This window comes from Sus scrofa, chromosome 8 (assembly GCF_000003025.6).
Source record: "Sus scrofa isolate TJ Tabasco breed Duroc chromosome 8, Sscrofa11.1, whole genome shotgun sequence".
Taxonomy (NCBI): domain Eukaryota; kingdom Metazoa; phylum Chordata; class Mammalia; order Artiodactyla; family Suidae; genus Sus; species Sus scrofa.
The window spans coordinates 65,979,519-65,996,327 of NC_010450.4; the positions used below are offsets into that span (position 1 = coordinate 65,979,519).

Genomic DNA, 16,809 nt, shown 5'->3' on the forward strand with positions numbered 1-16,809 from the left:
TTAACATCCATCATCTTATCTAGATGCAAGATTAAAGAAGTAGAATTTTTTTCTTGTGATGAGAACTCTTAGGATTTACTGTCTTAACAATTTTCTCATGTACCATACATCCAGCTGCATTAATCGCATTTATGTTGTTCGTTATATTCCGAGTATGCTTATTTAATTTCTAACTGGAAGTTTGTACCTTTTCACTGTATTCTTCCAGTTCCTCCTCTTCTCAGCCCCCACTTCCTTCCATCTTTTAAGATAAATGTATTGTGTACTAATTCTGTTAGCTGTTAAATGTATTCTCTAAATCATGGTGGAATACCCTGCTCTATGGGAAGGGAAACACTAGGCCTTGAGTCAAAACTTTCAAAATGTGGGTGAAGATATTATCTGGGGTTTCAGTAATTTCTTCAATCTGTCCCCCAACCCCCTAATTGTCTGAATTGTTTATAATATGGGATTAATGACATCAAGATTTTATCTAGTGTAGAGTAACATTAAATTTCTACCTCTCGCTGAAAAGTACCAACATATAGATGACTTATATAATCTTTAGAAAATTTTCATGAGAGTATATTATATATATCTGCAATCAGGAAGTATTTTTGTTTTGACTTTTCTTAAACAACTGCACAACTCACTTCCACTACACATCTACCACAGGCCCCCATCTCTACTCCAAAGCCTGCCCAATTTTTATCCTTCTGCAATAAAATGTGCCTCAGAGATAAAACACTATGAGTCGTACACAAATGAGACTTTATTCTGACCCTAGAATACCCACAAAGTAAGCTTAAATAATCTAGAGTTAACTTTTTACATTCAGGTAGTGCAATTTTAATAAATGTATTAAACTTACAGTTGTTGAGAAAGTTGTCTGTCTCTGTTTTGTTGATTTCTGAAACACACAGAAATGGTGAATAGACTAGGGTCTGAACCTAAGAATTTTGTAATGCCTCTTAGTACTAAAGGTTGCTTAATTCCACTATAACATAGTATCTCTAGTTTATAAAAAAAAAGTAACGCAGTTTATCATAGACATAATATGTTCATTGCCTTGGAGAAAGGAGAGATTTGAACAGTGTTTCTTAAATTTTAGTGTGGCTAAAAGTCACCTAGAGAGCATCTTTATACTGTAACTTTCTGTTCCTTTCTCAGTAATTTTGACTTAGTAGCTTTGTACTGAAACCCAGGAATCTGAGTTTTATAGCTGGAAATAAGACACAAGTAGGCCACAGCCTTTTAGGGAGAAATGCTATTCTAACTCAGGGTATTGATTCCCCAAATGCAATGATATTTTGAATGATCATTATTTCAGATTTTTTTTTTAACTCAACTCATAGGCATTGTTCTATTTGTATAACGTATCCAAGTGGCAGGTCCAAGAGTCAGTACTTACTCCCATTTAAAAACATGTTAGCCTTTTCTAAATCTTCTTTCTGCTGAAGTTTTAGTGAGAAAATCTGCCCTCAAATTGCCCTGGTTGGTGGCTTCTTAGCTTGTTGACTTCTCAACAGTCAGGCCCTAATCCTATCCAAACACAAAACCAACCAACAGATACATAAAACTCTAAATACTCAGATTTCCTGATTTAGTAGATTTCCAGTAACCAAACTTACTTTCTTTGAACATGGTAAGATAGGAATTATAAATGCAAAAAAAATGTTAATTTTTCTTTTAGTTTTTAATAGTACTGATTTACAAAAAAAAAAAGAAGTCTGTATTCTAGGAAGGCTTCTTTCTGACTTTATTTTGGCTATATTTGGGGAAAATGACAAAAATAAGGAAGAAGTGAACATATATTCTCAGTAAATACTTAAAAATATCACCACTAATCTCCCTGTTTCAATAACCTGTTTTTATCTCATGCTTTATCTAGAGAAAAGTCTGGCTTTGCATTTTGATATTGTTAAAAGAGAAATGAGACCAAAAATGGAGTCACTTCTTCTAAGTCCCACCAAGGCCTAGCCTAATTGAATTTTCAGCCTATCTTAGGAATGTGAGCTTTATCAATCTGGTCAGCACTAGTGAAATAATCTGCCTGATAGACCCCACCTACCCCCAAATGAAGGTGCCCTTGCCTGACACAATCTACTCTACCGAGAAAGCTTCCTTGACCCGCCTCCTTCTGGCTATAAAAGTCTTCTATTTTGTACAGATCCTCAGAGCTTCTGTCTATTTGCTATGGTGGAATGCTGCTCTATTTGTGAAACATTAAATAAAGCCAGTTAGATCTTTACATTCACTTAGTTGAATTTTGTTTTTATACAGTACTACTGACAGGGCTGACTTCATGGATGTGTGGCTTGTGTATCTGCACTGCGTCCAGCCCTCGGTGTGACCTTGCACTTGGTTTAATGCTCAGTCTTAAAATCTGTAATAATTGTGTCTTATAACTTGTGCTCGGAAGTGAAGTCTGATAGAATGATAAAGTATGTCATGAGTAGAGGAGATATACATAATAGGTGTGGCCATGGGTTCTTGCTACCCCATTAATATACATCATTCATGATATCCTATGAACTAAGAATTCCAGTGGACTCACAATGTTCAGCAGACTCAAAGTGAGCGCAAGATAAGTGTGCGGTGCCTGCCATCTACCTTTACATAAGCAGAGGACACTAACAGTCTCACAAGGCCACGGTTTTCTGGTTTTTTTATTTTTTTGCTTTTTAGGGCCACACCCCCAGCATACAGAGGTTCCCAGGCTAGGAGTCTAATCAGAGCTACAGCTGCCAGCCTACACCACAGCCACGGCAATGCCAGATCTGAGCCGAGTCTGTGACCTACACATAGTTGATGGCAACTCCAGATCCTTAACCAAGTGAGCGAGGCCAGGGATCAATGCTGCAACCTCATGGTTCCTAGTAGGATTCATTTCCACTGTTCCATGACAGGAACTCCCATGTTTTCTCTTTTAACAAGAACTTGCTCAGAATGCAAAAGGAGGCAGTGGTGTTTTAAGACATACAAAGGACCAAGGGTCCCTATCACATCCTTTCTTGCTCTCATTACTGCTTTATGTTAGCCAACAGCTTCAGCTGAAAATAATGACAGAGAAGGATCTTTTGGTCCTTTCTCAATAAGCTGAATGTAGAGAGCATTGGTAAAATATCTCTGTATCAAAAAGGGAAATAAAACAGTTGAGCTAGATGTGTATAATGTTTCTGTTGATTTGGTAACCAGAATACATGCATGATGAGCTATGAAATACATTTGTACAATTTTCATGATTCTAATAAAGCTTCGATGCCTTTATATTTTCATTTGAAGTTGACACTTCGCAATAGAAAGGTGAACAGCAAAACTCATGCTTGTAATTTAAAATTTTACATTTTTCACTTAAACAATCATTAATTAACAAATAAAAGTACCATGACAGGTCAAGAGAGACCATGAAGGAGAGGAAAGTCTTATATTTTAGTCTTTAACAGAGCTTTTGTATTGCTTTACAAAGACTCCAACATTCACTTTGCACTAGGCCTAACAAATGATGTAGCGGGCCCTGACTAGTGAGTCTCCTTTTCTAAGCAAGTAGAGGGGTGAACCATCAAGCAAGGCCTCTAGTTACCTCTGTCAGCTTTTATCTTAGACTTGTTTCCACTCTTTCTACCTGCTCCCTTTACTGTGCTTTCTAATGCTGTCACTCCAATATTGCATTTCTAGCCACCTGTGCCTAGTGAGTTCTTGAAATCGCTAGTCTAAATTGGAGAAGTTTCCATTGTGGCTCCGTGGTTAACGAATCCGACTAGGAACCATGAGGTTGTAGGTTCGATCCCTGGCCTTGCTCAGTAGGTGTTTCTGTGAGCTGTGGTGTAGGTCAACAGATGTGGCTCGAATCCTGTGTTGCTGTGGCTCTGGTGTAGGCCGGTAGCTACAGCTCCGATTAGACCCCTATTCTGGGAACCACCATACGCCACAGGAGTGGCCTTAGAAAAGGCAAAAAGACAAAATAAATAAATAAATAAATAAATAAATAAATAAATAAATTGCAATGTGCTGTAAGTATAAAATATACAATTTCAAAGCCTTAGTACCAAAAAAACCCTCATGAATAATATTTACATGGACTACTTGCCAATATAAATTACCTCGTAAATGCAATATAAATTATATTATTATTTCAACAAGTAGTCAGTTACGTGGACTACTTGTTGCAGTAGTACTACTTTGGATATATTGTGTTAAATATATAAACTATTTAAATACATTTCACATGTTTACTTACTTTTTAATATGTATAATAGAAAGTTTAAGATCATACATGTAGCTTGCAGATTATTTCTGTGGCTTGCATAGTACTTCTGTAGCTTAGCATTGTTCTATAGCACATGACTTCAGTCTTAACTAGACTTTTATTTCCACTGAGGATCTCCTTTGTTTCTTACTGTGTAGTAATGAGGACCTATCACCACTTATTTTCCCCCTTGCCTTGATGAACAAAAACAAAACCACTCACACTTTTAAAAGTAGTTGTAAAATATACCCAAAGTTAGTTATGCCAAAAAATAAATTATAAACTTTTCACTGGTTAATGGGCTAAGGGAAGCAGCTCACAAGGTATATTAATGACATTTGAAAGCAAATATGTGGATAGCATAAACCTTTGCACACATCATACTCTCAGAACCAAAAATGTAATCAACAACAACAAAAGAGGAAGAAATATACAAGTAAGCTTTCTTCACTGGATTCTATAGCTAAAGTGTAAAGCCCGGTTTAAGAAAAAGCACTCAGGCTCAGGAGTTAAGGACAGACTTGCATGGGTGGAATAACTTCAGGGTAGTATTAAAGTTTTTAAACTTCAAATTTATCCCAAAGAAATGTTTTGTTGGTGGGAAGACCCCATAATAAAAGACATCCAAGAAAAATGTTTGCAAACCAGTGCCTAAGACCAACCTTAACATGGAGCTATTCTACTAAGAGAACTGAGCTAAGTAAGAGAAAATAAATTTACCTTTAATTTCAACTGACTCAGGATGTAATTTAGGGGGTCCTACAGCATCTTGAAGCTTTTCATGTAGAACACGTTGAATAATTTTATTTATGGTCTCAGGATCCTCAGTAGAGCGAAATCTAAAAATCAGCAGCATATGAGCCAACACTCCATGGTCCTCTTGACTATGGACCAAAAAGAAAAAACCATATATATATATACGGTTTTAAAAGACATGTTTCATAATAAGGTTTATGTTAATATCACAATTTTTTCTTTATCATTCATTTGAAACACAATAAAACACATCCATAAATGCAATTTTTAAACTTCTAATTTGTTTTCTTCTATATTCCTATTGTTTATAATGTATAGAACTCCCAACTCAGCCCTGCTGATAGTTAGCTGGTATGCTATGGTCTCCATTACCACCAAAGGATCTAGTTAAGTACACGGTTTATTAATACAAGCAGACACTTCTCTTAGGAGTTCCCATTGTGGATCAGTGTAACGAAACCTGCTAGTATTGATGAGGATGCGGGTTTGATCCCAGGCCTCACTCAGTGGGTTAGGGATCCGTGAGCTGTGGTGTAGGTCACAGATGTGGCTCAGATCCTGAGTTTCTGTGGCTGTGGTGTAGGCCGGTAGCTACAGCTGTGATTAGATCCCTAGCCTGGGACCTTCCATATGCTGTGGTGCCTAAAAAGACAAAAATAAATAAATAAATAAAAATAAAAAGACACTTCTCTTGTCAACCATTCAAAATTATCAAGTATAATGTGTGGTGAATATGAAATCAACTCTGGCTTTTGCTTTCAGGCTTAATTCCCAGTGGTTTAAATCCAATGATTTCTCCAAAGCAATGCTCAGACTCTCCCAAACAACTCCTAATCCTGAGGATATTAGAAAGCTTGACCAATTGTCTTGACTTCACACAATTGTATTCCCAAGATAGAGCATGAATTAGCCTTAGTGTTATTAGAATGAATTATTATTTTGGAGTCATCCTTGACTATTCTTCCTCATTCTCTGTCAGCTACCCTCTTCTTTTACCTACAATCAGCTCCCTTTTAGTCTAGGTGCAGTCAGCTGCTTCTGGGGTGGGTGAGTCCAAAGTGCACTGGCCACTTAGAGCCATCTCCCAGATGGCTACAATTTTGTAGGTCTCAGGACTCAAACCCCATTGGTTCTTTTCTGAGGAGATGTTCATTTGTGCTGGATATTAGATTCCAGTTATAAGTGATATCATATGGTATTTGTCTTTGTCTTTCTGGCTCATTTCACTCAGTTGAGATTCTCTAGTTCCATCCATGTTGCTGCAAATGGCATGATGTCATCCTTTTTTATGGCTGAGTAGTGTTCCATATAGGTCCATTCCTCTTCCGAATCCAATCCTCTGTGATGGACATTTGGATTGTTTCCATGTCCTGGCTATTGTGAATAGTGCTGCAATGAACATGCAGGTGCATGTGTCTCTTTTAAGGAGAGCTTTGTCTGGATAGATGCCCAAGAGTGGGATTGCAGGGTCATATGGAAGTTCTATGTATAGATTTCTAAGGTATCTCCAAACTGTTCTCCATAGTGGCTGTACCAGTTTACATTCCCACCAGCAGTGCAGGAGGGTTCCCTTTTCTCCACAGCCCCTCCAGCACTTGCCATTTGTGGATTTATTAATGATGGCCATTCTGACTGGTGTGAGGTGGTATCTCATGGTAGTTTTGATTTGCATTTCTCTTATAATCAGCGATGTGGAGCATTTTTTCATGTGTTTGTTGGCCATCTGTATATCTTCCTTGGAGAAATGTCTATTCAGGTCTTTTGCCCATTTTTCCATTGATTGGTTTTTTTGCTGTTGGGTTGTATAAGTTGCTTATATATTCTAGAGATTAAGCCCTTGTCAGTTGCATCATTTGAAACTATTTTCTCCCATTCTGTAAGTTGTCTTTTTGTTTTCTTTTGGGTTTCCTTTGCTGTGCAAAAGCTTTTCAGTTTGATGATGTCCCATGGGTTTATTTTTGCTCTAATTTCTATTGCTTTGGGAGACTGACCTGAGAAAATATTCATGATGTTGATGTCTGAGAGTGTTTTGCCTATGTTTTCTTCTAGGAGTTTGATGGTGTCCTGTCGTATATTTAAGTCTTTCAGCCATTTGGAGTTTATTTTTGTGCATGGTGTGAGGGTGTGTTCTAGTTTCATTGCTTTGCATGGAGCTGTCCAGGTTTCCCAGCAATGCTTGCTGAATAGACTTTCTTTTCCCATTTTATGTTCTTGCCTCCCTTGTCAAAGATTAATTGACCAGAGGTGTCAGGGATTATTTCCGGATTCTCTATTCTGTTCCATTGGTCTGTCTGTCTGTTTTGATACCACACTGTTTTGATGCCTGTGGCTTTGTAGTATTTCTTGAAGTCTGGGAGAGTTATGCCTCCTGCTTGGTTTTTGTTTCTCAGGATTGCTTTGGCGATTCTGGGTCTTTTGTGGTTCCATATAAATGTTTGGATAGTTTGTTCTAGTTCTGTGAAAAATGTCATGGGTAATTTGATAGGGATTGCATTGAATCTGTAGATTGCTTTGGGTAGTATGGCCATTTTCACAATACTGATTTTCCCAATCCAGGAGCATGGAATATCTTTCCATTTCTTTACATCTTCTTTGATTTCTTTGATTAAAGTTTTATAGTTCTCAGCATATAGGTCCTTTACCTCTTTGGTCAGGTGTATTCCGAGGTATTTGATTTTGTGAGGTACAATTTTAAAAGGTATCATATTTTTGTATTCCTTTTCTAATGTCAAACCCCATTGGTTCTCAAAGTTAGACATTTTGGGGGCTCATCTCTCAGGTACAGTTTGGTGCTTGATATGGGGTTCAAATCCTCCGCTTATCAGAAAGAATCTTCTGGTTTTCACTTTTTTTCTGGTGTGCTGTGGGTGGGGTTTATGGCAAGATTGTGTTCTCGACTCTCAAATCCTCTTCAGTATGGTTTTCTTCTCATTTGCTCAATGTGCAGTAGTCACTCGGCCAGCTTTTTTTTTTTTTTTTTTTTTTTTTTTGTCTTTTTAGGGCTGTACCTGTGGCATATGGAAGTTCCTATCTTCAAACACGTTCTTGTGTATCCTCCAAGGAGATATGTCCATATATGTTTGTTGTAACCTTGTTTTTAAATCAGAAAAATATATAACAGTCCAAATGCCATCAAAAGGGCATTGGCTAAGTCAACCTTACATATGCTTAGAGTGAAGTTAAAGAATGAAATACATCTCTATGCGGTCATTGGAAAAGTTTTAAAAATAAATTGTTAACAAAATGTGTTATTTCTGGGTGGGAACTATTGTAGAGGGGACTTCTGCTTTCTCTTTCGGGTAGAACTGTGTTATTTGAATTTCATATAATTTTTTTTTTTTTTTTGTATTTTTAGGGCTGCACCTGTGGTATACGGAGGTTCCCAGGCTAGGGATCAAATCAGAGCTGTGGCTGCTGGCCTACGCCACAACCACAGCAAGGCCAGATCTGAGCCACATCTGTGACCTACACCACAGCTCACGGCAATGCTGAATCCTTGACCCACAGAGTGAGGCCAGGGGTTGAACCTGTGTCCTCATGGATGCTAGTCAGATTTGTTTCTGCTGAACCACGATGGGAACTCCTGAATTTCATATAATTTTATATTGCTTTTGTAATCTGAAAAAAACAAATAGGGCTTTAAAGAGATTACTGTTATGTATCCCATCCCCTTTCACTGCCTCAGCCATTCTGTATATCCACTACTTATTCTTTTTTTTTTTTTTTTTTTTTTTTTTTTGTCTTTCTGCCATTTCTTGGGCCGCTCCCGCGGCATATGGAGGTTCCCAGGCTAGGGGTCGAATTGGAGCTGTAGCCGCCAGCCTACACCACGGCCACACAACATGTGATCCGAGCCGCGTCTGCAACCCACACCACAGCTCACGGCAACGCCGGATCCTTAACCCACTGAGCAAGGCCAGAGGTTCAAACCCCCAACCTCATGGTTCCTAGTCAGATTCGTTAACCTTTGAGGCACTACGGGAACTCCCCATTACTTATTCTTTCCTCCTTCTCTTAAACTATTCCTTTACTGGCTGGCTAATGGAGACAAAACCAAACAAAACTCTGCCTCCATCCTAGCTGTACAATTATCTCAAACCTTCACATCACAGAAAACCTTCTTAAATGGGTAAATTGCATTCGGCTTCACATTTGCTTCATTGCAGTCTGCTTCCTCCCCTTTCATTCACCAGCCATTTCTCTGCTTGAACACTGATGACTTCCTTATCGACATTTCCAGTGGATTCTTTCTAGTCATGTCACTTGGTCTCTCAAGGAATCTTGTCAATGCTGACTACTCCCTCCTCGAAACTTTCTGTCTTTAGCTTCAGTGGTGCCTCTCTTGATTCTTCTTTTTTTTTTTCTCTGCTGTTTCTCCGCCTATTTCCTAGGTTGCTATTTTTCTTCTCTTTCCTTAAATACTTTCTTCATTATTTTTCTTTTCATGCTATATCCTTTTTCTGAAAAATTCTGTTTATACCCAAACTTTCCAATGCTTTGAGTTTATGATGCACAAACTTAGGTCTGCAGCCTGGCGTTCCCATTTCCTCCCCTATATCAGACTCATATTTCAGGCTCATATGGTCCCCTAGTATCTCAACTCAAGGTCTCTAAGACTGACTTTTTCTTTCCAGTAAACTTGCACTTCTTCATATTATAGTAACAGAAGAAAGAATAATGTGGAGCAAGATTTCTGGGATGAAGAGGCAAACAAATTAGAAAGTGATCTGGAAGATGGAAATGGTAGAACTTGGTTATTCACAAAGTGAAAGGAAGGGGCATGTGGTGACTTCCAGGTTTCTCATCAGTGTGATGGGGTTTTCCCTGAGTTCAAGAATTTTCTGTGGAACCTCCACATGGAGGTATCTGTGGGTGGGCATATAGTTCTAGAAATCAGGACAATAGTTTAGACTGGACACAGAAACTTGGATTTCAATAGTGAGTGAATCCATGTGAGTGGATGAAGTCTTCTTGAGAAACTGAAAATTTAAGAACTGAAGAAGCAGATACAGATCCAAGAAAAAGTAATATTCCCAGCACCGCAGAGTGGAGAATTTTCAGGAGAGAGTTAGCAAAATAACATCCCTGTGATGTCAACTAAGTAACAGAGGAGTAACTTGGAGTTTTTGTCACTGAAATAAAATTGGAAATAGCTATTATTTTGTTTTTGAAAAATACAACTAATTTATATTACTATATCATTTAAGACTCTCATATAGTATTTTGCTTAAAATATTATGCCCGGATTCTCTTTATTGATGGTCTATAATCAGATCTAAGATTGTACATATTTGTAACAGAAATGAGTAGAATGGAAGTAAGGGAAGAAAACTGGCAAGAAGAACCAAGAGGAGAAAAAACTCATCTATGCACTATTTTAATAGGGCACTGATTTGCTAGGAGGTGTGTCTTAGGTCTCTATTTGTACTAGTTGGAGTTTCCAAAAAAACCTGTAACATAGCTACCAATAACATTTCTGTCCCTTGGAATCATCTTGCAAATGCTTTCTTTTGGATTTAAAGAATGAATGAGGCACATTGTAACCCATGACTTAGAACAGGTACAAAATTAATGTCTGATGAATTGAATTATATTATATCATTAATACTTCAAATAGTATTTTTATTACCAGGTTAACAGCTTTTGCTTTAAATTATACTCAGAAATCAGAATGTTAGATCTACATACCTGAACCTGATGATGTGAGACTTGACAAATTCTGCCCTCAATGAAGATTTATGAAATGCATTTTTCACCTGTTCCAAAAATATTCAAAATAGGCCAGTAAAAATAATTTTCTGAAATTCTGCAAGTTGATTCAAAACTTTTTTAAAAATTTTAAAGTAAAACATATTGACTGACATCTCACAGTCAATGAGGAATTTGAGGAATCCATTTTTACATTCAACTCAGTGACTTTAACTGAACTCCGCCTTGGGATTATAGGAGCAGGGGAACCAGAGGAGGGGGGTCAGGAGTGACAGCCGCTGTGCTACGCCCAAAAGGAGACAAAAGAGAATGTTTTTTTAGGAGAGTAAGAGTCAGCATTCACACCCTGACACATAGACTTTTACCATAGGTAGACAAAGGAGATGAAATAACTCTGGCAAGCAGGAGGTCATAGAAATAAATGCAATCTATGGCCACACCATTCTGAACATGCCCAATCTCATCTAATCTTGGAGTTAAGCAGGGTTGGGCTTGGTGAGTACTTGGAAGGAAGAAATGATTGCATGGTAGTGTCACGTGGTTCTCAAACCTGGTGAAAAAGTTACTAAATATCCTATATTATCTGCACACAATTCAGCATTCAAGATGCTCTTAGGAAGGCCCAGATGAACTGGGATACATAGCCTAATGCTTGGTATAAGGAAGAATGTATTTTGTGGAGACATTTCTTACCACTACAAATTTGAATTCTAGCCAACTTAATGTTTTTTGGTTTTTTGGTTATTTTATTTGCTTTTTAGGGCCGCAACCGTGGCATATGGAAGTGTGCAGGCTGGCGGTTGAAGCGAAGCTACAGCTGCCAGCCTACACCACAGCCACAGCAACGCAGGATCTGAACTGCATCTAGGACCTACACCACAGCTCATGGCAATGATGGATCCTTAACCCACTGAGCGAGGCCAGGGCTCAAACCTGCATCCTCATGGATCCTAGTCGGGTTCGTTAACTGCTGAGCCGTGAAGGGAACTCCCGAGACAACTTAAATTTTTTAATTAAAAGTCAAACTAAGCAGGTCTAGTGTTCCTTGTTTTCACTGTATGGATATTTAGCAAGCACAGTTACCACAGGCTGGTGACTGATTGACAGAAACAATGAGCCTTCTTAGTCTTTCTTACATTTTGTTCACTTCTGAGTCTTTGTGCCCAAGAACAGTAACTTCTATTACAAGAGAAATCAGCACAGTTCAAATGAGTCTCTAATGACAGCATTCACATGGAAATGTTTATTTAAAGTTTATTCTTTTATCACATAGCTTCTATTTGATAAAAACTGTTAATTTTGAAGAGTATTAGAGTCCTATTTATATTCCTTTATATTTAAACTGGTTTGGTTCTCATAAAATGTATTTTAATGAATGGCACATAAAACAAGGAAAATAGTCACATCTTTTCTTGATCTCTTTAGTTCCATTTCCTTTCCTTAATATATATTATATTTTAAGGATATATATGTATATTTAGATAGATGGATAGATAGATCCTTAAGAAAAACTTAATTGATATTTCCCTGATTTGGTGTTTACAAGTACAACCAGGATTTGACCTCCTCCTCAGCAGAGTACCGAAATCCCCAGGTTTCTAGTCTACTGGAAGTTTCCAGATGGGCACCGCCATTTCTGTTCTCACTTGGGATATTGGAACTGGAAGACAGTTTGGAAATTGTCTACTCGAAAGCCTTAATTTGCACATAAGAGAATCTTCCCAGAATGATAAGAGATGTGCCGAGTGACACATCACTGGCCAGCAGTTGGTACTAGAACTGAGTGCCCCAACTCCCAATTTAAGGTGCTCTTCCTCACGCCATTCCACTGATTACCTCACAGACTATCAGGAAAATCCAAATTACTCTCTAAATAACCTGACGAGGAGAAGCTATCACCTAGGCTCTTGCTCTTTTGTTTTCTATTGCTAATTTTTCCACTTTTTAAAATATTTGATTCATGCCTCAGGGTGAATGTTGATGCCCTAAGGATAAAGATGAGTATCCAAGAATTTCCTATAGACTTATGTACCAAAAACAGGCCCAAAGGTTAGATATCTTTTTTATTCTCTTCTTAAATTTTTTTTTAATTTAAAACTAGAGTATAATTCATTTATAGTGTTGTGTCAATTTCTGCTGTAGAGCATAGTGACCTAGTCATACACATAAATTCATTTTTTTTCTCATACTATCTTCCATCATGTTCTATCCCAAGAGATTGGATATGGTTTCCTGTGCTGTAAAGTAGGGCCTCATTGCTTAGTCATTCTAAATGCAATAGTTTGCATCTACCAACCCCAAGCTCCCAGTCCATCCCACTTCCTCCCCCTCCCCTTGGCAACCACAAGTATGTTCTTTATGTCTGTGAGTCTGTTTCTGTTTTGTAGATAGGTTCAATTGCACCATATTTTTAAAAAAATATTAAAATACTACTCAAGTATGTGTCTGAATAGTTTCAATCCTGTGGCCTTTTGCTTAAGATCTCTTCTTTAGGAAACCATGAATACAACAACTGTATTTTGAGTTGCCCTTACATTCCCAGAATTTTGGACTCCACTGATCAAGAGTGTAGCACTAGCTAGGTAAGGGTGAGTAGGAAGGACTAAAGAAATGGCTGAAGTTCCCTAGGTTAGGCCAGCCCTGTAAAGCATACTCCTCCAAGGCATGTATGTATTGTTAGTTTTGTCTTATATCTCTTAGGTAGAGACTCTCTTTATTTTGCAGAGATATACAGGATCATTTGCATGGGTGACTGAGAAGCTAGAATACTAAAAATTATGGTAAAAAGCGATAGGAAATTCTCCAGAAATGGGAAAGAAAACTTACCATTGATTCAATTTTCTGGCTCATTTCTGTAAAATTCTTAGAAGCCTCTGTTTCAAACTCTCCATATAGTTTGTGACTTGTAAATGACAATGTGCTATAGTAATTGTAGGTCTTCCTTTGATCTATAAGGAAAGAGGCAAAAACTCATCATGCTTTTTATCAGATGTGCGTAAAACCTCATCATTTCCCCATCTGCTAGTTGCTAGACAGACTGAGACAGGAACGAATGCCCTACCCAGGTCATCATCTCCATCATCCAGCCCTGAGCTTCAGGTTATCTCAGAATAAAAAACAACATTCATCATCATAAGATTTGGAGTGTAAAAACCACAACAGATGCTTGGTGTTCCTGTAAGCTAATTAGTCATGTTCTCTCCATTCCTGAGTAACCCACAAAAGGCAGCAAGTCACGCCATCTGAACTTACCAACAGGAATGAATTCAGAAGCTTCCCAGGAGTAAATGCATTTTATATTTCAAAAGGAGATTTATCCCAGTCTCATAAATTACACATCAATTCTGACCACAAGGACTCCACGGTAAGAAAAGTTATGTGGGCTAAAGAAGGAGATGAGGATAGGGATTAAAATGCTAGGAGTTCAGTATGAAGAAGTTTAAGGAGCTAGAGCTGCCACCTGGCATAACCCTCCAGGGACACTAATCAGTTTCACTTGGTTCCCTTGTCATGCCATTTATTTTCTTCCACCAGCCGTGGGAACTGGCTCATCTGTCTTGAGCCATTGTTTCCATTTCTGCATCTAGTCCAGGCAGCCCATGTTGCTGGTCTGCTGAAGAATTAATGCCACACAGCTTTTCCTCTACCCTTCTGTATGTGAAGCAAGCAGAGAGCTCAGAAGATTCATGCAGTGACTATTAATGCCAACTACCTCTTCTGCAAGAGACTCAGTGTCAACTTTAGGAATATAGCTGTGTGGTTAAAATAGGAATTGGAGTGTACCTCACCCAGTCTCAGGTTCTCCTCTTCTCTCTTGCTTCTCCTTCATTCCCTCACTTAAACCCCAGAGAGAAAGGAAACTAACATTGGACACCTCTGTCCCAGCATATTCACATATCTCATTCCATTTAGAATAACCCTAATAAGATGGCAGTATTATCCACATTATCAGATAAGGACTATAATCTCAGCAATGTAAATAAATTTCCAACCCTAGCATGGCATGGCCAGAAAAGATGAAACTGGGTTTCAAACTAAGGTCTAACTCCCAAATCACAAATTTTCATTACATATCGCTTCCTGAGGTGAAAAAAAAAAAAACAACCAAAAAACCCCACTCACTGAAGCTATAGGAGAAATCTCTCATTATGTGTGAGTTATGCAAAAAACAAAAACAAACAAACAAGCCAAAAAACCTACCAGTAAATTCCAAAAGAACATTCTGGCCATCCAGAGGATTTGTTGGGACAGAAAAGAAAACCTCTGGTCAGACTCTGACAAGGCCTGGGGGCAGGGTAGGGTGGTGGTGGGGTTGGTGACACATAGAGAAGATGATGGCATTGTAAGGTCCGTGTCTCCTGAGCATTAACCACCTAAGGGAGGGACTCAGGGGATTTGCCTTCCTTCCTCCCTTTCACTGAATGGCCTTGCCCTGAATGGCTAATGTGACCTCGAGAGCAAGCAGATCACAATATACACAATTTAAGTAAGGTTTTTAGTTTACTGAAATATTGACCAGTAGTCTATGTATGTCTAAATTTGGGCCCAAGATTCTGCATCTCTAACAAGCTCCTAGTGATGCTTCTGTTGCTGGTACCTAACCACATGTTGAATAGCAGGTTTCTAAAGAGTAGAACATACTCTTCCTCATCCCTAGTCTTGCTTTTATTTTAAAGTTATTAGATTGAATTATTTGAAATTGCCATTTATATAGGTTAAAAAGGTCAAAGGTCAAACGTGTTAGTGACACATAGAGGAGATGGTGGCATTGAAAGGTCATGTGCTTCAGCCAAACAATTTATCAATATTAATGATAAATAGCATATTAATTTGCCTCATAGACTCAAACAGGTTGCTAGGTGGAAAAACATATCTCCAGTTGCCGGAATTATATGGCATGTATAGTTGTTGAAAAATATTATTGAGAATGTTATCAGAAAAGTAAAGAAATCAGGGTGAACGTGAGTTTGGTGATAAGTTTCTAACACCTTTGTGATTCCGTAACCTGCAATGAAGTTGTTCATAATAGATCCACCTGCTGTCATTCAAATCACAGAGGCCAGAGCAATGCAGTCCCAAAGGCCACTGGATACAGACTGCTCACACAATCCTGTGCTGTCCTGGGCTTTATGCCAAAATGATGTTTTTCCGAGTCTGATCACCTCCACCTTTATCTGCCGGTTTCTACAACAGACTCATTTGGCTCAGTTTGGTTATCTAGGTGTGCCGCCTCCTGAATGCTCATGGGCTACATCTGCTTTGTTCTTAAGTTACATCTCTAAACAGAGCACAGGTCACAAATATGACAGTAACACATATCATAACAATCCCTGTTTATTCAGATGTGCTGTGTGGGCAGCGGAAGTTTGTGTGTCCCATATTACTCAGCTAATCGTACCAACCACAGGATACACAGATACAGGTTACTGGAGAAATCTCCCCAGGTTTTTGTTTGTAAGCCTTTATAATACCTTCAGTAAGAATTGTAAGCCTTTATAACATCTGGCTTGGGAAGAAGAAAGGAGAAACAGTAAGGAAAATTTTCTGTCACTGAGTAATGAGACCCCCTAGCTTTGCCAGGAATGCTTTGTTAAGTCAGATAACCAAAGTATGCCCCAAGAAAATATCATAGGTATGACCCATTTATTTTTATCATTTAGTATTCAATAAACATTAATTAAGTATTTAATATGTGCCAGGATCCTGCTAAGTTCTGGAAATAACAAAAGTGAATAAAACATAGTCCTGGGCATCCATGGAGAGCAATAATGATGCTTACAACATAATGGGACTTACTATTTCAGAACAGAACTGTGGAACTGTAAATTTATTTTAGCTATTCTTTTTTTATTTTGGCCATGTCCCTGGCATGTGGAAGACCCCAGGCCAGGGGTTGAACCTATGCCACCAAAGTGACGCATGCCACAGCAGTGACAATGTCAGATCCTTTACCTGCTGAGCCACCAGGGAACTCCAGCTAGTCTTTTCATATGAAAAAAATGCTCCAGAGAAATTATCAAAATGCAGATACTCCAAATTCAAAGACCTGCATGTGAGTAAATCCTATCCAAAAAAAAAAAATCTTCAATATTGTTAAACTGCCCAGAAATAATCCA

General features: G+C 38.3%; 1 protein-coding gene across 1 annotated transcript in view; it reads right to left on the bottom strand.

The window, feature by feature from the left end:
• Window positions 1-16,809, bottom strand: part of LOC100623351 (transmembrane protease serine 11E-like) — a 45,157-nt gene that overhangs the window by 10,166 nt on the left and 18,182 nt on the right. Inside the window, exons 3-6 of the mRNA XM_013978755.2 lie at window positions 13,520-13,641; window positions 10,673-10,740; window positions 4,949-5,112; window positions 851-889 (exon numbers count right to left, since the gene is read on the bottom strand). Of these exons, the coding sequence (XP_013834209.1) occupies window positions 851-889; window positions 4,949-5,112; window positions 10,673-10,740; window positions 13,520-13,641 (393 nt within the window). The remainder of the gene's footprint in view (window positions 1-850; window positions 890-4,948; window positions 5,113-10,672; window positions 10,741-13,519; window positions 13,642-16,809) is intronic.